Source organism: Myotis daubentonii, chromosome 1 (assembly GCF_963259705.1).
Source record: "Myotis daubentonii chromosome 1, mMyoDau2.1, whole genome shotgun sequence".
In the NCBI taxonomy this organism is placed as follows: domain Eukaryota; kingdom Metazoa; phylum Chordata; class Mammalia; order Chiroptera; family Vespertilionidae; genus Myotis; species Myotis daubentonii.
Window position 1 is genome coordinate 20634098 of NC_081840.1, and position 25673 is coordinate 20659770.

Sequence of the window (25673 nt, forward strand, 5' to 3'; positions counted from 1 at the left end):
GTGCACACCCTTGACCATAATCAAGCCTGGGACCCTTCAGTCGATGGGCCAAAGGATGCAGATCTTTAAATGTATCAGGCACTTGATGTGTCATCGCCCTTAATATGAGGTTTACATGCAGTGGCAGGAGCTCTATTAATTAATTTTACCTTACTAGTAAACACTAGAAGGTCAGGCCCAAATAATTCAGCATGCAGATTTATGCAAAATAGGCAAATTAGTGTTTGAGGCAGACAAGTGAGCACCTGTGTTTATTTTATTTTTTAATCAAAAAGAATTCAGCTGTGGACAAAGAGAAATGATGATGCAAATGGGGGCTTTTAACATTATCTGCAATAATGTGCTAGCAACGATGGTCATGATCTCTGCTGTGTGTGGGCTTGGGCCAAGTGTGCCCTATCCTCCTAGCACCTGGGAAAGGGGCTCTATTCTGGGTCCCAGTTCCCAGGAGAGGAGACTGATGAAAGAAAGGAAGGAAAGAAGGAAGGAAGGGAGGAAGGGAGGGAGGGAGGGAGGGAGGGAGGTGCCCAGAAAGGGCAGCTTGGGATCAGAACCCAGGTCTGTATCCCCAGGAACCATTCTGCTCTGCCCACTGCCCTGTTGGTTGGGCACAAACAGGAGACAGCGCTGGGATGATAGGATGGACGGGGAGAAATGGGTGCAGGGGAGAAATGGGTGCAGGGGAGAGGGTGCTTCTTAGCTCTACCCTACCCTCTGGGAGGTGGTGCAGGGCTGGGTGGTAGGAGAGGGAAGCAATGGACCGGAGGACCACCAGGAGCCACTCCTGAGCCATCGCTTGGGTACTGTATCTGCTCAACCCCGAAGAGGAGTGAGTGATGGGGAGGGGTGCAGGGGAGCTGTGCCCGATTTGGCCCTGGGTTAGTGGAGCAATCCAGGCTGAGGTGTCTTAAGCAGTGGCCTGACCCCACATCTGTGCTGAACCAGCACAGGACAGATTCAAAACCACTGAGTGTGTAATCCCAAGAGGCTGAGCTCCTTAGTGAGGGCGCTCCAGTCCAGATCCCCAGCGAGCCCACCCCTGAGTCAAAATATCTCGGGCCACAGGGAGTTCCAAAGTGGGGATTGTAGGCATCTGCTGGCTAAATGGCACCAGCATCCCCTCTGAGCCACACAGCTCCCCACCATCCCCTGCCTGCGGGAGGGACCTCCCTGTAAGCTGTGCGCACGACTCTCATGAAGACCTTTTCACTCGCCCCACCAACTGTGGGCCTGGGTGGGCCTCGGCATCTCAAGGCCAGGACACCTTTGCTACATCAGCATGTAAGCGTGTTCATCACTCAGAGCTCGTGACAAGCAAACAGAAAAAGGACCTGCAGACAAGATGAGGGGCCCCGTGCCACATGGCGAGCGAGGATCCAAGTCCAGGAGAGCCAGCGCCAGAGGACAATAGGCTGTCCCCACCGCACGACGAGCGAGTGTGTTAGAACCTTAAAGGGATACACTGCACAGACTTCAGCAAGGTCCCCACCGTGTAGGTCATACAAAACATGTGGGTGCCAGTGTCTACAGAAACAAAATAAAAAACCAGCCCCCACCATTTATCCAGAGCAAGGAAAGCTGAACAAGGGGTCAGGGGCCGCACGCAATGAAGAAAAGTCTGTATCGTCTAAAGCATGTCCGTTACATATACTTCCCAGGCCAGAAATGATCGCAAAATCAAAGAACCCAGACAAGGAGACAGGCCTCCCTGCTGGCAACAGTGAGCATGCAGCTGACGTTAGCATGTGCCTCGTGTGCACGCGTATGGCCACATGTCAGCCTCACGGCGCAGCCCATGTGGGAGATAAGTCCCTTGGAGAGGCGGGTTGAGCCGCCCAGGGTTACTCAGCTAGAAAGCTGCAGGCCCAGAATTTGACTCCCCATCTGATTCCCAAGCCATGTTCTTAGCCGTTCCACTCCACTAGCCCCTCACGGAGCTAGAGAGCGGATCCTCTCCTGCCTTGTTTTCCAGCATGTTTCCAATAAGGTCTACAAGGATTCAAAGAACTTGCCCTTTGAATATCACCCCTTGTAGATGCAATCATAACCCCTTTATAATGATAACCAGTTCTGAGGAGCCCCCAGAGGTTTAGGGACATTACGGGACCCTCCGAACACAGGCTCACCTCCACTCCCACAGGGAGAGACAAAGAAACCAGAGGCAAACAGGCTTGCCAAGGTGTCACTGGGCTCCTGAGGCCGGCTGTGGGGAGAGCGGCCGGGGCCCCTGCATGCACTCTCTCCCTGCCCCGATGTGACTCACCTGGGATGTGCTTGGCCCAGCCGATGATGACCACAAGTTCTTGGTCCGCCAGGTCACAGAGAGTGGTCAGGGCCTTGATGTCGCCCTCAGGCATGCCAGGGGGAGGCCTGGCATAGAGCTTGTTTGGCTCAGCCACCAGCAGGTAGGAGACGATCTTGGTCACTGCAGAGACCAAAGGAGGGAAGTAAATGGCTGGCACAAGGAACGGGGCCGGGGTGGAGGCCGGGAGGGGTCGGGAAGACAAGTCAGGTATGAGGAGCCCGGGAAGGTCAAACATGGCTGTAATCGTCCCTCCCTTCCTGACTCCACAGGGCTGCTGGCCGTGGTGACTCCGGTTGCTGAGCAAGAGCCTCCAAGGGAAGTTGCCTGGTTAGTTCTCCCAAGAAAAGCCCGCTGCGTGTGGGCGGCTAGAGGGGCATGTTCTGGATGCTGGAGCCCAGGCCCCTCAGGACCACGCTGCATTCGGAGCCACGTTCTGGGGCACCCCATGGGGAAAGGCCTTCTGAATACGGTCTCATTCTGAAGCACCTGGCACCACTGTCAGGCACTGATGCCTCCTCCCCCAGATCACAGTGTCCCATAACCCAGCACTGGGAAGGTGGTATGTCCCTGAGGGATGTCAGATGTGCCAGTACAGATGCTGGCAGAAGGGGCATGGACGGCCCTGGCACTCACATGGCTTTTTAGCAGGTGGGGAAATCTGTAAGCTCAGGTACGGGCTGTTCTCCGCGTCCAGCCGTCGCTTGTATTTCTGGCGGCCTCCACGCACTCGGTCAAGACGCACACCTGTTGGGAGGAAGGGCAGGAAGGCTCAGGAGTTGTTCGACATCACCAGGGCTGTCAGCGCTGACTGGGATTCCAGCCCTGGCTGAGTCCTTCAGGGCCACAACCTGATGGCCTCTGACAGCTGCTGATGGCCAGCCTCAGGCCAGGTGGCTGGACAATCCCGAAACAATTTTCTACAGTAATGGCCCGTTCCAGTTGCCCGGGCCCGGTCCTGCCTCTACGGATTCAGCATCCTCTTGAAATCCATCCCAAGCAACCTGCAGCTCCTGAGTGTTTCTGTTTCTGAAAGGGAACAAGCAACAACAGCTCCTCCTCGTGCTGGGAAGGAAGACGGGCCGTTTCAGGCCTGCTGTGAATCGGGGGAGGGGTGAGTCAGCTTGCCAAGCGAGGGAAGGGGTACCCGACACTGGCAAGTGCCTCAGAAGAGTTCAAATAAGGATTTTCAAATTTTTCACCTAGACAGCATCGGGGTGGACCCCCCCTGCCGATGTCAATTTCCGGATCCCACCCTCAGAGACTCTAGGCCAGAGGTCTCGAGTCGGTCATCTATACAAAGTCTCCGCAGGATGCGGACGCAGGCGGCCCCGGCCACATCTGGGAAATCCATGCCTAGAGATGTCTCAGCAGCAGCTGCAGAAGCAGCGCGGCCGCTCACACTGACACGCATTTCCAGGAGGGAGGCCCCGTCCCGGAGAGATCCGTATTGTTACTGGGTCCCTGGTTTTCAGAAGAAACCCGCCCCTCCCCCTGCTCCTGCTGTCTAGACAGACACGTTGTACCATCTGACACCCTCAGAAGCAAGCAGAGTGGGCAGGCCTGGAGAGGGCACCTCATCCAAGGGCACACAGCTGACTGGCCACCCCCTGCGTGGCCTGACCCAAAAGGATGGATGGTACCCACCACGTCAGCTCCAAAGTGGAAGCGAACACAGAAAACAGAAGGGCGGGCCTTTCCTGACCATGAAATGGGCCTTGACTAAAACACGTGAGAAGTCGGGGCCAGAGTCCTGAGAGGAAGAGAGCTCAGCGGCCGCCCCCGCTCTGATTTGACCCCCTAAGTTCAACTTTCCGTTCTTTCCCCAAAGGTCAAGCTCCACCCTCCCAGAGCCCCAGTCAGTCCAGATCTTCAGAGCCCTGCCCTCCCCCAGTACATCCTCCACGGGTCCTGGCTCCTTCCATCCTCCCAGCTTGCAGTGCCCGCAGGTCCTATCAGCCCAGGCCTCCCCTGGAATGGGGGGGGGGGGGGGGGGCGGGAGAGGAGAGAAGAGGAAGGCAGGAATAATCCCAATTGAACAGAATGGAAGCTTAGATCCCCTTCAAGCTGGGGGTGGTTTTCTGGCTGTTTCATGTACAGGATGTACAGGAGAGGAAGTTTCCCAGAGCAGAACAACTGAGAGTAAAATTACTGTTTACCTAGCGGGCAGGGGCCACCTCTTTAAATGCCCTAAAGGAACTTCCAGGAAGGAGTGCCCATCCCATGTGCTTCCAGTTAAGGGCTCTGAACACATCCACCTCCTGGAGGGCGAGGAGGCTGCCTTGAGCTCATCAAGCCTAGCAGACTGCCCCAGGAGACCTGTCTTTTTTTTTGGGGGGGGGGGGCATGCAGTCACTGCTCAGGATGTTCATCAGTTGCCTCCTTTTCACCCTATAGCCGGGAGACTCAGCATCCCACCCTGCTTCCTGTACAAAGGCAACCCCCCTATTGTGGGTCTAGTTGGGGGGCCTGAGCCCACCCCCACTGTGAGTATCAAAGTGGTCCTCTGGGGGTGGAAGCGTGGATGGTGACACAGGCAGAGCCAATTGGCTTTGAATCAGGATCAAGTGACACAAAGAAGAGGGGGCAGGGGTGTGGGCAGCCCTGGGCCAGACCCTCCCGGTCACTGCGTCCCCTGCGCCTGGGCTCTCCGGGCTCCTCGGCTGGTTCTGGGTGTGGTCCTTGAGCCTCCTGATAGGCTCCCAATGAGCTCCCCTTTTGCTTCAGGGGCCACAGTGGGTTGCAACTGACCACCTCTGTTGGGGGTCCCCCGGGAGCAGAGACAAGGATGCACGGCACGGAGCCCCCTCGCACACAGTGGGCTTCATAGGTCCAGGCTGAGCCGGCTCTGGTGGCCAGAGAAAGCCCCGGGCAGAGCTGCAGCCCCAAGGTGGCAGGTCAGCGCACCAGCAAGCGTAGATGGCTGAGTACATGTGGGGGAGCCACCAAGGGCTGCCTGCCTTCAAAGTGCGGTGCAGGGCCAGCAGCATCAGCAGCATCCAGGAGCTCCTTAGAAATGCAAAAATCTCAGGCCTGGCCCCCAAGGAGTCAGAGTCAGCATTTTAACAAGGTGATTCGCAGCACGCGAGAGTTTGGGAAGTGCCGCACTCCAGCAGCCTAGCAGGTCTGCTGTCAATCAACTCCCGTCCATCCGTCCCTGGGACCTTGGAGGGCCAGCTGAATCCTATCTGGCACGAAACCTAAACACCTGTGCTGCTACGACTTTGGCCCACATTCGCGCCCCCCCCCCCCCGCCCCCCAAGCCCCTTCGGAGAGGGCAGAAGGAGCAGGCGCACACACACAGGAAGGATGGTTCTTCCCTTGAAGGTTTTTGGGGAAAGTCCTCTGTCTGGCAGTTCTCCTGGCCCCATCCTGTGACACAGCCACACAGTAGCCCCCTGCCTACTACACCCAGGGGGAGTCAACCCTCCACCAGCGTGGCTTTCCCTCGGAGAGCTGGCAAGACCAAGAGTGAAAATGCCTCACTTCATTCATGAAGGACGCGAGGACACCCATTTCCTGGGCACCTACTATGTGCCAGGGTCTGACATGGAGTCCAGGAGGAGCCCTTCCCCACATCACCGACTTTCTCTCTTTGAAGGTCGTCTGACGAGCTCTCCCCTCCCACCCAGCCCGCCTGGCCCCAGGCAGCTGTCAACAAGGATGGAAACTTCTCAACAAAAAGTAAAAAGAGGTGCCGTAACCGGTTTGGCTCAGTGGATGGAGCGTCGGCCTGCGGACTGAAAGGTCCCAGGTTCGATTCCGGTCAAGGGCATGTACCTTGGTTGCGGGCACATCCCCAGTAGGAGGTGTGCAGGAGGCAGCTGATCGATGTTTCTCTCTCATCGATGTTTCTAACTCTCTGTCTCTCTCCCTTCCTCTCTGTCAAAAATCAATGGAATATATTTAAAAAAAAAAAAAAGTAAAAAGAGGGACCTATCCCTTAGCAAGACAGGGAGAGCAGCAGTCGCCACCTCTGTCGCTGCCTCCACCTGGAATGTTTTCTGTCCTGATACAGGACCTGACCCTTAGTGAGTGTTCAAGAAAGTCTTGATGAATACAGAAATGGAGGTGCCTCCTTCCCCCCCCCCCAACCCCACCCAGGCCGGGAGCATCTTCCAGGAATCCAAAACAAACTGGGCCTCCCCCTACCAACTAGGTGCCCCTTATGCCCAGAGAGACTCGATCCTACTGCAGGGTCTGCCATGGTACCCCATATGCAGTGGGTGCTTAAGAAATTGTAACTATTACCATCATCCTCATTTTTCTCCCCCAGCACTGTGTACATTAACAGTGATAATGTGAACAGCCTAATTGACAAAGGACTTTCTGTAGGTATTGCCCTACTCAATTCACAGCATACAAAGCTGGTGCTATTATCCCTATTTTATCCCCCCCGCACCCCCCGGCTTTTCTCCCCCAGTGAGATTTAGTAGTTTTCCTAATAAAAAAGCCAGCATCCAAGCTCTCTGCCATTCCAGGTATGACCTCCCAGGGCACGAAAGTGTAAACTCTCCTTTAAATTTTCTCCTCCAGATCTTTATAGCACAGTGGTCAATGGCTTCAATCAATACATGTATCAATTATCAGGTCATTTTGTTGTGTTTTTTTAAAGTTGTTTTAGATTACGCATAAACCGACCTGTGGTGTGAGATGTGTTTACGCCCCTCGCTTCCCGCCTGCTTTCCCTGTAATCGCCTCAGCCCAGGGGACCCAATGATCAAGGTCCCAGGCCCGTCTGCCCCTTACGGGTCATGCAGCCTCGGTTCCCTCATCACGTACAGGGGAGGAGGCGATAGTAACGCCAACTCCACTCACCGAACGTGGCTTTTGTGACGATCAGCTCGGCAAGTTGGGAAGTGGTTCCAGCAGGCAGGTGAGGCTGTCACCCAGCGCCCTGTGCCTCAGCATTCACCTGGCACTTCTCCTGCCCCCTCCTGCTTGCTTCCCTCCAGTCCCATCAGCTCTTCAATTCAATGGGCTCTCAGAGCACAGGGCCCTGGTCTGCCCCATTTGCTGAGCACCCTGCCCCCACACCTGCGCCACAGGCAGGGTTTGCTAACGATCGTTTCCAGTAGAAGGGTCCTGTGGCAGAAGCATGTGCTTCTCAACCCAGGGACTCCTTCCCAGAGGCGGGGACTGGGCAGAAGGGCACCACTTAAGGGAAGTGCCCTTATCCCTCCTGCCCACACTATTCCCAAAGGCAATTCACACCCCGACTGTCTGAAGGCCTGGTTCAAGCATTCTCTCTCCTGACACTCTTCCTGGGCTCCCTTTGCTCATCCTCTCTTACAGTAACAACTCCACAATACACCGCACACCCCTCTCCCTGGGGGACTGTGGGCACCTCCTGGGCAAGGACTTTCGTTCGTCTTTGTTGCCCGATCCAGTGTCCGAGTAACATGGTGTGCCCCTGAAACCGCGAGGGCTACGCCCTCCATCTTGCCCCAAATCCTCCATTTTTGGGCAGCAGCCATGTGCTCAGCAAGGAGCTTCTTCCCGGAAGCCCAAGCCTCTGCTAGCCACACCTAGGATTTCTTTAAATTAACCAATGATAATCAAGGGAAATGCGCGCCATAGACACAACCACATCCTGTGTAATAAGACACCGACTTGCGCCTGGCCAATCGGCAGGGCCCACAGTCCTCTCTCCTCCCCTTACTCCAACCCCCTATAAAACCCCTCTACCCACAAAGCTCGTTCTCTCTGCCACTTGCCGCTGCATTGGTAAGGAGGGTAGAGGAGCCAAGCCTGGGCTTGAATAAAGACTCTTATGCTTTTGCATCGGACACGGCTGGCTCCCTGTTGTGGTTTCTTGGGGATCCTGAAATCTGGGCATAACACCCCGCTGAAATGAAGCCGTCCAGACTTAGGGAGCAGAAGAATCTCAGAGTCTGATCTTTTCTCCAGTTTCCATTTGTCCCTCCAGAAATCCACTCCTTCAAGACAGGCCAGGCCATTCATTCCTTAGGAAATGTCCTCCTTGTATTGAGCTACATTCTGTCTGAATCAGTTCCTACCCTTCACCCCATCCAATAAGATGATACCCTTCCACAGGCAACCCTTTATGGACTTGAACTTCCTTGGGCACCCTCCTTCCATGGCCAAGCACTCTTTATTTTCTATATTTGCACAGTGTTTTCAGGCCAATCCCCTCCCTGCCTTCTATGCATTTGTCTTTATTGACGCGATCTGCTCTGCACTGAGAAGGGTCAGCTTCACAAGCGCACAGAGGTCTGAATTCCTCTGCATTCGACCTAAACGGATATTGCTCAATGGTGCTTAGACTTTTATCGGCCAGTGTGTTTTTATATATATACTAGTGGCCCGGTGCACGAAATTCATGCACGGGGGGTGGGGGGTGTCCCTCAGCCCGGCCTGCACCCTCTCCAATCTGGGACCCCGCAGGGGATGTCCGACTGCTGGATTAGGCAATCCAGGACCGCTGGCTCCTAACCACTCTGCCTGCCAGCCTGATTGCCCCCAACTGCCCCCCCTTCCAACCTGATCACCCTTAACTGGCCCTCTCCTGCCAGCCTGATAGCGCCTAACCACCTCTGTCTCAGCCCCGCCACCATGGCTTTGTCCGGAAAGTCTCCTGGTCTAATTAGCATATTACCCTTTTATTAGTATAAACAAGAAGCCCTTCCTCAAGAGGTATGGACTGGGTTTTCCTCCCGAGAGCAAGATGTCGGATCATGAAACCTTGAGAAGTGGATCACCCAGTTCTCACAGTTGGGTCTGGCAGACATCACTAGCTGTCTACCCCATTTTCATTCCATTCCCCCCTCTTCCACACGAACAGAACCAGGGTTCTGTTTGTGAAGACAATGTGCCCTAGTCAGTCCCAACCATCCTGTTACCCACTTTCCCAGGTAACAAGGGCTAGTCACATGACCTGTTTCTGGCCAATGGGATAGAGGGAAATTCCACGGTGGGGGCTTTCCAAGAATGTTTTGCCTTTCTGATAAAAGAGTCACACGAGCTGACGTAGCTACTGTTGCCTTTCTCCTACCCTGACCTGGAAGGTGAAGCCCAGAGCTGTGACCACCACCTTGCAACCGAGAGGCAGCCATGTGAGGACAGCAAAGAGCCTGAAGAAAGAGCCGGAGCACTTGATGCTGTGTCTGAGCAGCCTGTGCAATGCAGCAACTGCCCGACTCCACACTTCCTTTTAGAGGGGAAATCAATCTCATTCATCAGTGCTTAAGCCACTCGCAGTCAAGTTCTCGCAACTCGCAGCGGAGAGCAATTTCCACCGACACGATGGGCAATGACTTTTAAATTAGGATTTGAAGTCTTACAAATACCAAACTGAAAAAAAAAGGAGACGTGAGCTTGAAATGGGAGTTGTCTTATTGTTTGTGTCCTTATATTTAACAAAATAGGCTCAGGGAGCAGATCAAAATACTAATTAATTCACAATTCCTGCCTGGGGTTATTGGATTGATTGTATCATCTTATTGGTACTTTCTGAATTTAAACAAGCATTAATAATACTCATGTGTAGAGTGTACCAGATCTCCAAGTACTGTAATAAACATGTCCTTGGTTTTAACCACTGCTCAACACAGTTTAAGCCAATGGTTCTCAACCTTCTGGTCCTTTAAATACAGTTCCTCATGTTGTGACCCAACCATAAAATTATGTTCATTGCTACTTCATAGCTGTAATGTTGCTACTGTTATGAATCGTAATGTAAATATCTGATATGCGGGATGGTCTTAGGCGACCCCTGTGAAAGGGTCATTCGACTGCCAAAGGGGTCGCGACCCACAGGTTGAGAACCACTGGTTTAACCTCTTCACATATGCAGGCCAAAATTTAAGTTTGTAAGCGCCATGAACACAAAAAAAGGTGATAATCACTAAATACATGCACCTGTGCAGACCGACTCCTTTCATTGAGCCTAAAACCAGATAAAGAATTGTCCCCCTTCTTGGCAACAGGATGACCCCCCCTAAATCTTGTGGACACAAGTATAAGCAGAAGTTCACGTCTACTGACCAGCTGCTACCAGGTACAGCTTGTGCTCTGAGCATCGTATGGGTTTCACTTAGGAATCGCAGCCATCCTATGAGGGAGCCGCTATTACTATCCCATTTTACATATGGGAAAGTGAGGCTAAGAGGGGAGGAGTAACTTGAAGAGGCCACAAAGGTAGGACCTGAGTCTGACTCCAGAGCCCAGGCTCTACCCTCTCTGGCACCCGGGATCTCTCAACGGGCCAAGAGCCTTCATGTTAGAAGACAAGCAGGAGAGAGACCCTGCCAGGACCACGTCGCACAGCTCCGGGGCACCATTCGCCTAGAACTCAGTCTGAATGGCACCCCCAGAGATGCCACAGAGCACGTGGAAGCCTGTGTGGCCTCAGCTGAGGACAGCCTCCCTCTTCGCTGGTGGGCCGATCCTGCCCAGAGGCCGTACCACAGCGTATAATCCACAGAAGGCCCCACTGTGGCCTCCACGCTGTCAGAGGCAGAGACAGCCCCCGAGCAGCTTTCTGTGCTGCGGGGTAGGCTGCGTTTCCTTTGCTCCTCCGGTTCCACACTCTCCTCTCCCCTGCCCTGCTGTCTCCTGGGATCCCCTGTCCCCTGGCTTCCTACCAGGTGTGCTTCCTGGAGGCGCCACAGGAGACGAGGGATTGGGGACCTTGGGGTGTTTATTCCCGACTCCCAACATTTCTGCCCCTTTCTGTTGGGCCAGGGTGTGGCCAAGACTTTGACCTCTAAATGCAGCCCCAGTTCTCACATCTGCTCCGGCCCAACCCTGACCAAGACAGCGGGGAGGTAGGATGGGCTTGGTCACCCTGGCAAGGAACAGGGGGAAGACAAGGTGAACAGAAAGAGTAACCTAGTCCATGCTGAGATGCTCCATCATCACACCTGGATGCAAGAGCCCAGGGGACCTTCCTGACTACAGCTTCCTATGCCTACCTGGTGAGAGCAGCAACTTTACTTTGTGGAGGCCTCTGGAACAGAAGAAAAAAGCACTAGGCTCAGGGTCAGCCCTGACTCTGCCCCTTACTACTTCTTCACTTCTCTGTGCCTCAATTTCTGTACCTGTAAAATGGGGCTAATAATGGTACTTACCTTGTAGGATTGTTGTGAAGATTGAGTTAATACATGTAAGGCATGGAAAATATTATATATAGATGGCACATAGGAAGTGCTAAGTGTTAGCCACTATTATTAATATTAAAAATACTTCACCCTTAAAAATGTCCTATATCTTGACTGATATAGTCAAGGCAATTGTCTGCTGAGATATTGTCCTATAGTTTTACAAAATGTTACCACTGGAGAAACTGGGTAATGAGCACATGGGATCTCCTGTATTATTTCTTATAACTGCATGTGAATCTACAACAGTCTCAAAATAAAAAGGTTAATTAAGAAATTGTAACTACTCCTTGTGGAAATATAAAACGATGTTGCTGTTGTGAAAAACAGCTTAGTGGTTCTTCAAAAAGCTAAACAGAATTATCATATGACCAAGTATTTCCACTCCTAGGTATACTATATGCAAAAGAATTGAAATCAGGAATTCAGATACTGGCACATCAATGTTCATTGCAGCATTATTCACAACTAGAGGCCCAGTGCACGGATTCCTTGGCCTGGCCTGTGGGGATCGGGCCGAAACTGGCTCTCCGACATCCCCTGAGGGGTCCCGGATTGTGAGAGGGCGGTTCTTGGGTGATGCACCCCGGAATCGGGCTCCCTCCTCTCTGGGTGCCGGGTGCAGGTGAAGCAGATTTGGGGCTGACAGTGCCCAAGCAGCAACCTAACCCACAGCCGATTCTGCGAGGAAACGGGCTCCCTCCTCTACTGGTTGGAGCATCTGCCCCCTGGTGGTCATTGTGCATCATAGCTACCAGGAAAATGGTCTAACCGTCAGTTAGGCTTTTATATATATACTAGAGGCCCAATGCACGACATTCGTGCACGAGGCAGGGGTCCATCAGCCCAGCCTTTGCCCTGTCGCAGTCTGGGACCCTTCAGGGGATGTCCGACTGCTGGCTTAGGCCCACGGACATCCCCTGAGGGTCCTTTACTGCTGCTGCTGCGGAGGCCACCACCGCTGCACTCACCAGCCATGAGCCCAGCTTCCAGCTGAGTGGAGCTCCCCCTGTGGGAGCACACTGGCCACCAGGGGGCAGCTCCTGTGTTGAGTGTCTGCCCCACTGGTGGTCAGTGTGCATCATAGTGGCCAGTCATTCTGCTGTTCAGTCTATTTGCATATTAGCCTTTTATTATATAGGATAGAAGATAGCCAAAAGGTGAGGCAACCCAATTATCTATTGACAGATGAAGGGATAAACAAAATGTGGCACTATACTCAGTCATAAAAAGGAATAAAATCTGATACATGCTACGACATGGATGGACTTGGAAAACATACTAAGTGAAATAAGCCAGACACAAAATGAGAGGTACTGGATGATTTCACTCATAAGAATACCTAGAACAGACTGGAAGTAGATTGAAGGTTGCCAGGGATTGGAGGGCAGGAAGGATGGGAGTTATTGTTTAATGAGTAGTTTCTGTTTGGGATGATGAAAAGGTTTTGGAAATAGTAGTGATGGTTGCAAAACACTGTGAATGTACTTCATGTCATTAAATTGTACATTTAAGAATGGGTTTTAAAGTGGGAATCATTATATATTTTTCCATAATTAAAAAACATTAATACTGTAATATACCTAAAAACCATTGATTTGCATCCTTTAAATGGGTGAATTTTATCTCAATAAAGCTGGTAAAAGGTTTTTTATATGTTTCACCTTTCTCAGGTTAGAGGAATTAAATAACATAAAATGTGTGAAACATGGCAAAGTGCTTGGTACACAGTAGGCACTTCATAGTACTTGCTTTCCTTTCATCTGCTATTGAAGGCGGTAGAGTCTGGCCTGAACTACCCGCTTTCCTCCTGGGAAGAGGGAGAAACACACCTCCTTCGCTATAACTGCCACGGGCCGGATGCATTAAACGAAAGCCCGGAAGAAACTGAGGTTCAGAGAGGGTGTGCCAGGGCACACAGCTCCAACACAGCGCTCTCCTGAATATGCACCCAGGGCAGAGGGCAGAGGCCCCACCCTTGGCTGCAGTCCTGAGGCCCCCAACGCCCCCCCCTACCCCCCCAGGCTCATCACTTGGCTGCTGTCTCCATGTCTGCAGTATCCAATCTCACTCCCCAGCTTAGGGCACAGGCAACATCAAAGAAGCTGCAGGCCCCCTTGGGAGGAGGGGAGCGGGGCTCCCCAAACCTCTCTGCAGCCCATGCCCCACCTGCTGACCTCTCCAACCCACTGCAGGCATGTCAGGGTGCCCAGAGCGCCCAGGGCTGGTGGCTGCCACATCCTGGATCGGATGTCCACTTGCTGACTGATAACATCGGGCTTCTGACTATTTTCTTAATGGAAGAAAAATAATTCCCAATTCTCCACCCCCACCCCGACCCTCCACCTTTCTTCTCCGTTTCCCTCCCTCAGCTGGACCAGAGCCCAGTCTTTCGGAAGTAAAAATAGCCGAGTGTGCAGGGCGGCAGCTGCGGGGGGCAGTTTAAATTTCTTTCATTTATACCCAGGCACTAAAAATAACCGGCAGAGCTCTGAAAAGCGTGGCCCTGCACCTGGCCCCGAGCCCGTCCCGGGCGCTGCCCCTGTCATGTTTCTCTCCCAGACGGAAAGGCTCAGACAAGGCCTTGGAGCCCGTGTCCTTCCCGGCCTCCTCTGCGGAGCTGCTGTCCACACGTAAGGGCGGGATCGCTCCTGACATGCAAAGTTTTTGTGGTCAAGACCCTTCTCCTCCCCTTACCCAGGAACCTCACTCGCTTCCCTCAAATCCAATGCCCTTGGCATATTAACGATGAAGCAGATTCATGGACATGCAGTGAAATGCTTCACAGTTAACAGAGCTATTTCCATATCTCCTTTGATCTGTGGAACAGTGGGAAAGGAGGTAGAAGACATTAGCATTTTCCCACGTGAAAAGTGAGGCTCAGAAAGATCAGGCGACTTGCTCATGGTCACACAACCAGGAAGTGTCAGAGGGAGGAGCTGAGCCTTCATCTCCAGTCCCACCTCCCTAGCCCTGAACTTGAGAGCTACGCCGACTCGGAGGACTCACCCTGTGTCAGCGGCTCTGGGGTGATGTCCAGGAATGGGTCATTTTTCAAAGCTCCTCTAATAATTCTGACCATCTGCCAGGTCTGGGGAGCACTGCATCAACCACCCCCCCTTTTTTTCAGTACTTTTACCTGACCCATGTTCTTCCCAAGGGTCTTAGCGGTTCACTCTTTACCTCTATGTCCTACCAACACACAGATGACCATCTCCAGGAAGAGGAGAAAACCACCCAAGGGTGATGTGGGTACCCTGGGCTCCTGCGGGCCCAGAGGCTGTGGATATGCCGGTGGGCGCCTGAGCAGAATGCCCTAACCACTCACTCACATCCCCTGCATATGTGGGACTGCCTCCAGCCTGTCCTGTGGGGATTTCTGGGTGACAGGTGAGCTCACCTTGCGGCCTTGGAAAGGACGGCTGTTGGAGGCTGCCTCTCACCCCGGTGCCATATCATCATAGTGAAGAGTGTCTCACATGGGACTCAATGAAAGCCAAGAGGTGGAGAAGCACGCATGCCACCTAATATCCCCAGGCGGTGCCAGCTGCTCCAGGGTGGGTACAATGGTACTGAGGGATGAGCCTCTGGCCTCCTGCCTATTAGGAAAGTGTCCATCTGGTGCTGCTCTCTCCTGGGGATCCTTCTCTCCCAGGGGATCATTTCCCCAAGGACATTTGCAGCTATGGCTGCATTCCCCGCTACCAGGGAGTCCCCAAACTATCCACCCTCCAAGGAAAAATTACTTCAGCCCAACCTCCCCTTCCTTTCCCGTCTTTCTTCCCTTTTGAGGAAGTCCTATGGGCTCTGCTACTGGTCAAGCCCTCCACTTGAGTTGAAATGGGCTTCTTAGGAGGAACTCTTACATAACCCAGGAGACTAGATTCCACCCAGGTTTGTTATTTACTAACTGTGTGGCCTTGGGCAAATCGCTTAAATTCAGATGCACCAGATCAGACATGGCAAATAGCTCTCGGCAATGCCACTGCCCTCCCTTTCCCAGTCTGTGGCAGACATTGCTAATCAATCATGGCACTCTTGCCTACTGATCCCAGACACTGCCTAAGAAGCCTGCCTAAGAAGCCTTTCAATCATGCACTCTAGGCAGCCACACCCCACCCTAGAGGAGAGAGTCCAACTAAAGGCATTTTGCCATCCTGGGGTCCCGATGATTCCTCAGGTCCTTTCTATTTCTAAAAGTCTGATTCTGCAACATCAGCTCTCAATCTGGCTTCAGGAACCTCTCAGTTCTGCGAAGCTCTTAAATTGTCAGCAAAATTTTATGTGCTGGTACTTGCATATGTCTTATGATAGAGTTTCACTGGATTTTCAAAAGGATTTGTGAGTTCCTAAATCAAGAACAATTGTGTAAGAGGCTGTCAGAGTGACCAAGAATACAAACAAAAGAATAAATAAGATCATTTCAGACTGGGAGAAATTCACAGGCAGTACATCGTGGGATACAATAGAAATGAAGTGGGAAGAATAGCCCTTCTGAGGAGGCATTTACATTGAGGAGCCAGGCTGGGGAGAGCATTCCAGGCAGAGGAAACAGCCCGAGGATCCTACCTGTCATGCTTGAGAATCACAAGGAAGCTGGTGAGGCTGCCACAGAGTGAGTAGAAGTGAGGGGCAGGAGAGGAACGGTGCAAGATGGCACTGAAGAGGTGGGGAGGCGCTAGACTGAGCAGGGTCTTGAAGACCAGAGTCAAGTGCTTAGATTTTATTCAAAGGGCAATAGAACGTCCCTGAATAATGTAAAGCAAAGCGACAGAATCATATTAGGGTTTTAAAAGCCACTCTAGCTGCTGTGGGAGTCAGATGAATGGGACCAAGGGCGGAATCAGAAGTCCAGTTTGGAAACTTGCTTCCCTGGACCAGAGTCAGGGTCATAGGAAGCTAAGAAGGCAGATCTGAAATGCATTTTGGACATTGACTCAGAGGGGGATCGTCACACTGTTATTCAGGCCAAAACCTATGGGTGGCTACGAGGTTTTGCTTGAGCGATGGTCATACAGAGATGCCATTCCAGAAATGGGGAAGCCTGGAATAGTGGAGGGAGGGGTGAGGGAAATCTAGAGTTCCTCTCTAGATGTGTTGCATCTTTGATGCCTTGTAAGGGATCCAAGTGGAGATACCAGTAGGACAGTTAGATTCTGGAGTCTTAAATGCGGGGAAGGAGCTGGAACTGGAGGTTAAGATTGAGGGTCATCTGCACCTAGTCTCAGATCTAGATGAGATCACCTGCAGGGTGTAAGAGAGGAAGAGGGCCTGGTTCCACATCCAGAATAACACCAAAATATACAGGTCAAGAGGAAAGAGGAGGAGCTTGCTAAGACGACTAAAAAGCATGGTCAGAGAGGTAAGGCAAGCACGGTGTCAGAAAAGCAAAGAGAAAAAGGGCCAAGGAGGGCTGGAAAATTGTGTGAAATCCTATTGCTGAGAGGCTGAGTGAGCAGAAACCAGGTTCGGCAACTCAGGGGCTGTGGAGGGCAGGTTCTGCGTGGTCAGGAATGAAGCCCACCGGAGCAAACTGAAGGTGACCAGCTCACCGTACTCAAAACTCAACTCCAGCAGGACCAACGACCCAAGTGGGGAAGGCAGATTAAGGAAACATCTCTAAAAGCAGGTTAGGAAAATATTTTTTAAATGACATAAACATGCAAGCCATAAAGGAAAAGATAGATAAATTCCATTTAATAAAATTACTAATTTCTGTTCATTATGGGACTCCATAAAGAGAAAGAGGCGACAAGTGAGATTTTTACAAAACTAACAACTGAAAAAGGTCTAACAAAGTGACCAGAATATATAAAGATTTCTACAACCATTAATAAACAAACAAACAGAAACCAGAAAAATAGGGAAAGGCTTGGACAAGCCCCTCACAGAAAAGGAATCCCAAGTGGCTAATAAAACATGTAAAATATGCTTACCTCATAGTCGAGAAAATATATATCAAAGCAGTAAGAAGACACCGCTTTACACTCACCAGCTAAAATGTAAAAGGGGTGAGTATAGGGAGCAACTAAAACATCTGAATGCACATGGTAAATCAGGACAACAAATCAAAAATAGTTTAACGTCATCTCTTACAGCTGCAGATGTGCACATCTGGCCCTTCCTCAGCCAGGCCTGTAAGTCCTTACATATGTGCAACGGGAAGCATGGGCACAACACTATTTGTAATAGCAAAAGCTCTGAATTCCAAACGTCCATCAACAGCAGAAAGTTAAATAAACCCCACTAAATTCATGCTCTGTGAGCCAAACCCAGCCCTCTGCCTATTTTAACAGAACGCAGTCCCATTCGTTCCTTTACATATTATCTGTGGCTGCATCCACATTACCACGTCAGAGTTAAGTAGTCAAGACAGAGACCTCTTGGCCCAAAAGCCTAAAATATTTACTATCGGGTCGGTATGAAAACAAATGAATTACAGCACCATGCAACAAGAAGCATTCACTTCAGAAATATTGGCTAAAATAAAAAACAACCATGAGAGATATAGATATGTGATGACACTATAAAGATAGTCAAGGGGAAAACAATGCAAAAGTGGGATAATGGTTACCTCTGAGGGTAACGGAAATGAGGAAGAACACAGAGAACCTCAAAAGCAAAGGTAATTGTCTTTTTCTTACTCTAGATCAGGGCTGGGCAAACTTTTTGACTCGAGGGCCACAATGGGTTCTTAAACTGGAACGGAGGGCCGGAACAAAAGCATGGATGGAGTGTTTGTGTGAACTAACATAAATTCAAAGTAAACATCATTACATAAAAGGGTACGGTCTTTTTTTTTTTTTTAGTTTTATTCATTTCAAACGGGCCGGATTCGGCCCGCGGGCCGTAGTTTGCCCACGGCTGCTCTAGATGGAAGGCATCAATATTCTTCATCCGTCATGTATGTTTTTGGCAAATAACAATGCTTGTCCTCTAAAATGTTATTCCGCCCTGACCGGTTTGGCTCAGTGGATAGAGCGTTGGCCTGGGGACTGAAGGGTCCAGGTTCGATTCCAGTCAAGGGCATGTACCTTGGTTGCGGGCACATCCCCAGTAAGGGGTATGCAGAAGGCAGCTGATCGACGTTTCTAACTCTCTGTCCCTCTCCCTTCCTCTCTGTAAAAAATCAATAAAATATATAAAAATAAATAAATAAATAAATAAATAAATAAATAAATAAATTAAATAAATAAATAAAATGTTATTCCCCCTTTCATATCAAGAATTTTAACTGGGCACATCGTATCCCAGCTAATGCCTGCAATTCCCAGAATTCCTTGCAGAGCAGTATGGCCATGTGACCAGGTTCTCCAATGGACTGTGAATGAAAGGGCCATGTGCCAGTCTGGGTCCTGCCCTTCAAATGATCTGGCTCTCAAGGAGATGGAGGACTGGGTACACACATGGAAGCCACTTGCTAAGGATGGCCCAGCTGCCAATCAATCCTGGAAAGCCTCTGACTGTTGACTGTTACATGAGAGATGAGAGAGAACTAAACTTTTATCATGTTACGTTTCTGGTTTTTTAGTTGTTTGTTTTGGTTTTTGAGGGAGGAAAGGAGTGCCTCTCTCTCTCTCTCTCTCTCTCTTTTTAATACAGGAGCCTAGCCTTACCCTAACGAATATAACGCAGTACTATAAATATTTTTCTGGATCTACTCAGTGTTTACTTTGTAAGGAAGTTTTTAAAAAAGTGGATGGAGTAAGGAAGCAGATATAGTAAATCTGACAACTCCTTTGGGCAAGTTTTGTTGAGAAGGGAGCAGAGTAATGGAGCAGTAGCTAGATGGAGATGAAGACCGAAAATACAGTTGTGCATTTTAATTTTGTTTTCAAAATAGGAGAACCGAAGTATATTAGTGAGTGCGCTGATGGAAATGAGCCACTCGTGAGCGAGGCAGGGTGTGACAGGGCTCAAAGCAGAAAACTGCTCTAGGAGTGAAGTCCTCGCTAAAAAAGAAGGGTTTGGAGCACAGGTGGTAGACAGGCTTCTGATAGGAGCAGAGCTGGCTCTAACGAGAGTGAATGCAGAAAAGAAGCAGGTTGGTTTGTGGATTCAATCGAAGAAGGGTAAGAAATTCCCCCACGTGACTGTTTCTATTTTTCCTCCCCCCAGGAAAATGTGAAGGAAGGTCATCATTCAAGGAGTGGGGAGAAAGGCTGTGAGAGAGACAACAGTGCCTTCTGGATCACAAAGGAAAACCAACTTTATGACAGGATGAAGGGTACCTATCTCAAATCAATGACCAACACCCTGCCTTGTGGTACAACTCTAGGGGCTGTCCTTGTAAAGTGGGAGCAAGATGAAAATGGCCATTATTATTCCCTTTTTACAGAGGAGGAGAGGGAGGCTTAACGAGTCATAAGTAAATTGCCCAAGGAGCTGATAAGTGGTGATGCTGGGGTTTACTGGGTCTGTATGGCCCCTAATCCTGTTACCCAGTGCTTGAAGCACAGAGAGCCTGACTGAGCAGTAATAAGGACGCAGCAGATACGATCATCCCCTGCACTCCTTTCCATCCACGCTTTCCTGGCCAGAGGTCACAGGTCATCGTGCCTGAGTGGCCCAGAGGCTTCAGGCCACGTGGGATGATCTTGTGAGCCATCAGACATACGTGTGGGTGCACGCATGTGTGCATGTGTGTGTGTCTGTGTGTGCGCGTAGGATGGAAAGTGGTCGGGGGATACAAACATATATCCGAGTTCTCCGGCTCCAGTCCAAAGCTATTCTCTGAAATGCAGGAGAGGCGGTTTGTTTCAGAACACGAATGCATTTTGGAAAAGAAACAGAATTTTTAAAGGTAAGCCATCTCTCATCTTCTTTCTTCATTCAAAGGGCCAGAAAGGTGGTATTTCTGGCATGGGCTAGAGGCAGAATACTCTATAAATACAAAGCCATTAAATCCCATGCAGCAGGAACCTGATCGGGGCCTCCTTTTAATTTCCTGACATGAGCTGGCCACTAACCCAATTACCCAGAATCCCCGGAGGAGCCCTCCGCCTTCCAGCAAGCACAAAGGGTGAGAGCACATTGCATCGATGTCAGCCTAGCTTTCACTGAAATCAAATATCTTTTAGAAAACACTTGGGGAAAGGCAGGCAGGGGCTGACGGGAGGAGGAAATGGAGTGGGACCGGGAGGCTGGTGGCTGTAGGGAGAAGGGAGGTGAGGAGAAGTTTGCAGAGACAAGCTGTCTAGGGAGGGTTGCTGAAAGCCCAGAGCGGTACTAAGGACTTGGGGGGCCCTGTGAAATGCCACTAATATTTTTCCAAGTTCTACTGGCTTGGAGGCTGTCAGGCCACACCCTGGCCAGGCTGCAAAGCCTGCCTGTGGGGGAGAGCCTCACTGGCTTCCCAGGGGAACCCGTCACCCTGATTTTAGACCCCAGACAGGAGGCCAACCCAAGACAGATGCCTCCTCTCAGAGTCCCCCAGCCAATCCACGCAATGGGAGGGCCGCTAAAACGTTGAGTGCAAACGAAACTATCTTTGAGTCAAATACTATTACAACACACCCAGAAAGCTGACATCTTAAAGCAATCCCACAGTGCATTTCACCAAGGAGTTGTCCATGTGGTCCCCACCTTGACTTGCCGATGGAGAGCCAGATTCTTTTTCTTTTAATTCTCCCCTAAGGATATTTTTCCATTGATTTTTAGCGAGAGGAGAAAGACAGAGAGAGAGAGAGGGAAAGACAGAGAGAAATATCGATGTGAGAGAAACACATAGATTGGTTGCCTCCTGCATGAGCCCCGACCAGGACCTGGGCTGGGGAGGAGCCTGCAACCAAGGTAGGTGCTCTTGACCAGACTCAAACCCGGGACCCTTTGGTCCGCAGGACAATGCTTAGTCTAGGCACTGAGCCAAACTGGTTAGGGTTGGAGAGCCGGTTTCAACATCGCTGCACTACAGGTGAAGAAATGGAGGCCTGGGAGCATGAGAATAATACGAAGAGCAAGAATACCCAGAGCCAGGAGGAGGACACAGCACCAACTCCTAACCCGGCGAGAGTCTGTATTCAATTCTTTATAAAGAGAATAATCCCCCCCCCCCCACACACACACACACACAAAAATACAGATGTTTATATCCTGGGTTTGCTTAAAGGAAGACCGAACCATGGACATCACCCACATTCCACCGTCATGGATTCCAGGGCCAACAGCAGGTAGAGGCTGAGCCAGCGGAAGCCATGCCTGACCTCTCCCAGCAGCTACTGGACCCCAGATCATCGGCAGCCTCTCGGGTTATGCTACTTAAGAAAGGGAACCTGCTGCCCAGCCAGAGTGGCTCAATGGGTTGAGCGTGGTCCTGTGCACCAAAGGGTTGCTGGTTCCATTAGACTCCCAGCCAGGGCACATGCAGGTTCCATTCCTGGTGGGGGCACATGTGGGGCAGACAGCTGGTCAATGTTTCTCACATCAATGCCTCTCTCTCTCTCTCTCTAAGCATGTCCTCAGGTGAGGATTTTAAAAAAGAAAGGGCCATGCTCAGTGGTGGAATGTCAACCTATGAGCCAGGAGGCCACAGTTCGATTCCTGGTCAGGGTACATGCCTGGATTGCAGGCTCGATCCCCAATAGGGGGCATGCAGAAGGCAGCCAATCAATGCTTCTCTATCATTGATGTTTCCATCTCTCTCCTCCCTTCCTCTCTGAAATCAATAAAAATATATTTTAAAATAAATTAAAATTAAAAAAGAAAGGGAACCCTGTAAAAGGCATCTGAGCTGCAGCATAGAGGAGGGGAACAGGGTTCAGATGTGTAGGTGAGATGGGGGGGGGAGGCTGGCATCCACACCTCCTCTTCCCCAGCCCCTTCCCCCAAGACCCAGGACCCCAGCCCCACACCACCCCCATGCCTGAGGCCCACTGTGGGATCTTAGAGAGGGAGCAGCCCCGGGGAGGGCTGGCGCTCGCCTTTCAGTCAGGTCAGGGCCAGAGGGAAACAGGAGGAGGCAGGGGGCCGGTGCTGGTCCGGGGGGGGGGGGGGGGGGGGGTCTGAGCTCCTGCACAGGAGGCGAGGCGGGACACCCAAACAAAAGCAGGAGCAGGGCAGCTGCCAAGAGTCCCTGCCTGGCAAGGACGCCGGCTCCTCCGCACGGCACACACCTCCGGAGGGGCCGGTCCCCGCGGAGCTGCAGATCCCAGGGTCTCGCCAAGGCTCTGCACTGCGAGGCGGGACAGAAAGGAAACGGAGGCGCTCGGCTTTGTTCACACGGGGAGCCTTTGTGGCATCTTTCCCCGTTGGGCTTAGAACTGCCAGCGCTGGGGAAGCGGTGGGGAGGGCAGTGTTCTGGTGGCCGCCCTTCCTCCTCCAGGCAGAGCTCCTGGAAGGGCCTCTCCGGGCTGGACCCCAGACGGTTGACCTCTGCACACCTGCCCGCTCCTGCCAACAGCCTGCAATGCCCCGGCTGCCGCCTCTGTGCCCTGTTCCGAGTCCTACATACCTACGTCCTGGACCAACCACAGGGCTATTTACCGGGGTGGGGGTGGGGGGGATTGGTCCAATACAGCGCATTTTTAATCTAGAAAGAGGGCTGTTTCTCCACTTGATCCCCCAGTGAAGTCCTGGCTGGCCGTCTCCATCTCAGAGGGGTTAAAAGAAGCGAGTAAAGAGGACGGCAGTTAAAAGGCCTCGTGCTACGTAGACACAGGGCTAGTGGAGGAACTGTTTCAAGAGCTTCTGTCTTACAGGTGAAGGCCCAGGCTGAGCTGAGGTGTGGAGGGGGCACCGGGATGGAAAACAGGGAGGGGCCTCTTATTTCCACAACACAAGCCCATCCAAGCCACCTACCGGCAAAGCATCTTCCATTCATCTTCCATTCGGGTCCTCTTCCCCTGAGGGGGCCTGGAGGGCAGCATGGGAGGGGTGCCCCTGGGGCTCTTAAAGGCTGGGCTGGTTCCAGAGACCCTCCTGGGGAGGGAGTGCATTCCAGTCCTGCCCTCCCTTCTCCCTCCCATCCCCTCCCCTTCCCCTTTCATCAGCCCACACCTCTCTTCCTGCCCTTCCCGCTTCGGGAAGGATCCCAGGGCCCAAAATCATAAAAGCTGGCCTGTAAGGGTTTTCACTGGCTCCCCTTGAAAGCCAGGGAAGGAGAGAAACACACACACACTGCCCATCCCCAACAGTGGTACCCACAACAGTCATCAATCTGAGCCGATCGACAGGGAAGGTGATGAGACCTGGACCAGTGCTGTCTGTCCAAATAACGAGAACCACGTGTCCCCTTACAAGTCCTAGCAGCCCCACTGAAGCAGGCAACAAGAAGGTGACGTTCACATCCTAATATGCTTGTTTAACCCAGCGTACGCAGAATTTATCACCCCAACGTGCGCTCGTGATTTAAACATTATTACTACGCTTTTTTTTCTTTCTTTTTGCTTGTGTCCAAGACCTGACACTGAGAGCCACCATCAGGCTGTCAGTGTGGTGGCAGGGGGGCTGCTGTAGCCCTGGAATGGAACCCGTTAGCCACAGCACGGCCAACAGGTCCCGGACAGTGCTTATTACTACGCCATTTTACCCTCCTCTTCTCACCCACATAATCTTTGAAATCAGGCGTGTGCTTTACACTCAGAGCCCACGGCTCACCGTGCACGCTGGATGGCACAGCTCCAGAGAAAGAGGGGCGAAGGGAAGGGAAAGGGGGGTGAAGTGAGAGGACGGGGAGGAGGGGACGGGAAGGGGAAAGGATCCTCGAGGTGACAGCCATGTCCTGCCCGCCGGCGGGGAAGCAGAGGCTGTCCCTTTGCAGGTGACGCGAGCCTTAAAGTCACCCCGAGCCTTAATGTTGTGATCTCTGCACCCCCACACTCCATGGGCTCCTGGGAGCTGAAACAGCATCTCAAGCCTGCCTCTCCCAGGGGCCTTCTGCAGAGTGGCCAAGCCAGTTCCCCAGGCCCATCTCAGAGCAGAAGAGAGAGGGAGAGAGAGAAACATCAATGATGAGAGAAAACCATTGATTGGCTGCCTCCCGCAGACAGCCCCCACTTCCGCCCCACTGGGGACTGAGCCCATAACCCAGACGTGTGCCCCAATCGGGAATCAAACCGAGACCTCCTAGCTCATAGGTCGATGCTCAACCATTGAGCCAGGTCGGCCCCTGCCCCTTTCCCCGTCTCCTTTAGGAGTGGAGAGTGAGGCGGGGGCTGGAGGCTGTGAGCTTGCTTACAGGTTGTGTGTGAGAGGGAGGATGGGCACTCCAGGGGGCAGGTCTTAACTGGGGATGCACAGAGGGACTTCTAGGGTCTGGGGACCCCGGAACCGTGTGCATATGTGCTGGCCTAAGGCCATCCCCAGCTTGCGGGTACCCTGAGACGCCCAGGGAGAAGGGCCGGACCCCGGCCCGGGTGAGCCTCGCGGGCGGGCCTCTTACCTTCCTTCAGCATCCCCACTTTGAGGCATTTCATGAAGCGGCAGGCCTGGCAGGACTTCCGCCTCCGCTTGGTGATCTCACACTCGTTGGTGGCCGGGCAGCTGTACTCGATGTTCCCTGTAAGCAGACAGACAGCGTTGCCAGGTGCCCTGCTGGGCCCCCACCCACCGGCCAGAGACTGGACAGGGATTAACCGGCCAGACCTACACCACCCACCACGCCGAGGTTCCCACAGGGCAGTGGTTCTCAAAGAAGGTGCTCTGAGGTACTTGCCAAAATGTGTCCAACTCTCTTACATATGGAGACTCCAGTTCCCGAGTCTGGGTGGGCCCGGCACCCACTGGGCTGGGACATCAGAACTCCCTGCGGGGGTGTCCTCAGGCCTCAGTGTACCTCCGTCTCCGCAGTGGCATGTGGGAGTCATTTACTATCGGATTTTCTGAGAGCACGCACGAGCCAGGTTCCACCACCCACAGAGTGCTTGGAAGTGATGAAAGGATTGAGTCCCAGCGACAAAGTGCCTGACTGGGTGCCGAGTACTCAGTGGCTTGGTGAGCGCTCTTAGCCCCATTCTGAGGTGAGGAAACTGAGGCTCAAAGAGGTTGGATTTGCCCAGGGTAGCTTAAGATTGATCTCTCTCTCTCTCTCTCTCTCCCCCCCCCCCCACCTTTCCCATCCCATTTCCTGCAGGGGGCAGTGCTGGGGATGAGAGAGGACAGGAAGGGAAGGAATTAAGATTCCATGTGCCCTTCCTCTACTGCCTAAACCTTATCCATTTCTTAGGTCACTCCGGCTTCTTGGGAAATAATTTCAATATTTGATAAGATGGTAAAATTTAAAAGATAAACCCTATACTTAAACTAATTTACCC

The 25673-nt window shown here is 52.0% G+C and overlaps 1 protein-coding gene and 1 non-coding gene across 3 annotated transcripts in view; both read right to left on the reverse strand.

Moving 5' to 3' along the window:
- ESRRB (estrogen related receptor beta) overlaps nucleotides 1-25673 on the reverse strand; it is a 178224-nt gene that overhangs the window by 15914 nt on the left and 136637 nt on the right. For both annotated transcript variants that reach the window (XM_059689620.1, XM_059689610.1), the window contains 3 exons: nucleotides 24803-24919; nucleotides 2939-3049; nucleotides 2264-2425 (listed from right to left, as the gene is read on the reverse strand). In XM_059689620.1, the coding sequence (XP_059545603.1) occupies nucleotides 2264-2425; nucleotides 2939-3049; nucleotides 24803-24919 (390 nt within the window). The remainder of the gene's footprint in view (nucleotides 1-2263; nucleotides 2426-2938; nucleotides 3050-24802; nucleotides 24920-25673) is intronic.
- LOC132224936 (small nucleolar RNA SNORA54) lies at nucleotides 23807-23932 on the reverse strand. The gene has a single exon (XR_009450767.1). It is a non-coding gene; the product is annotated as a small nucleolar RNA SNORA54 (small nucleolar RNA).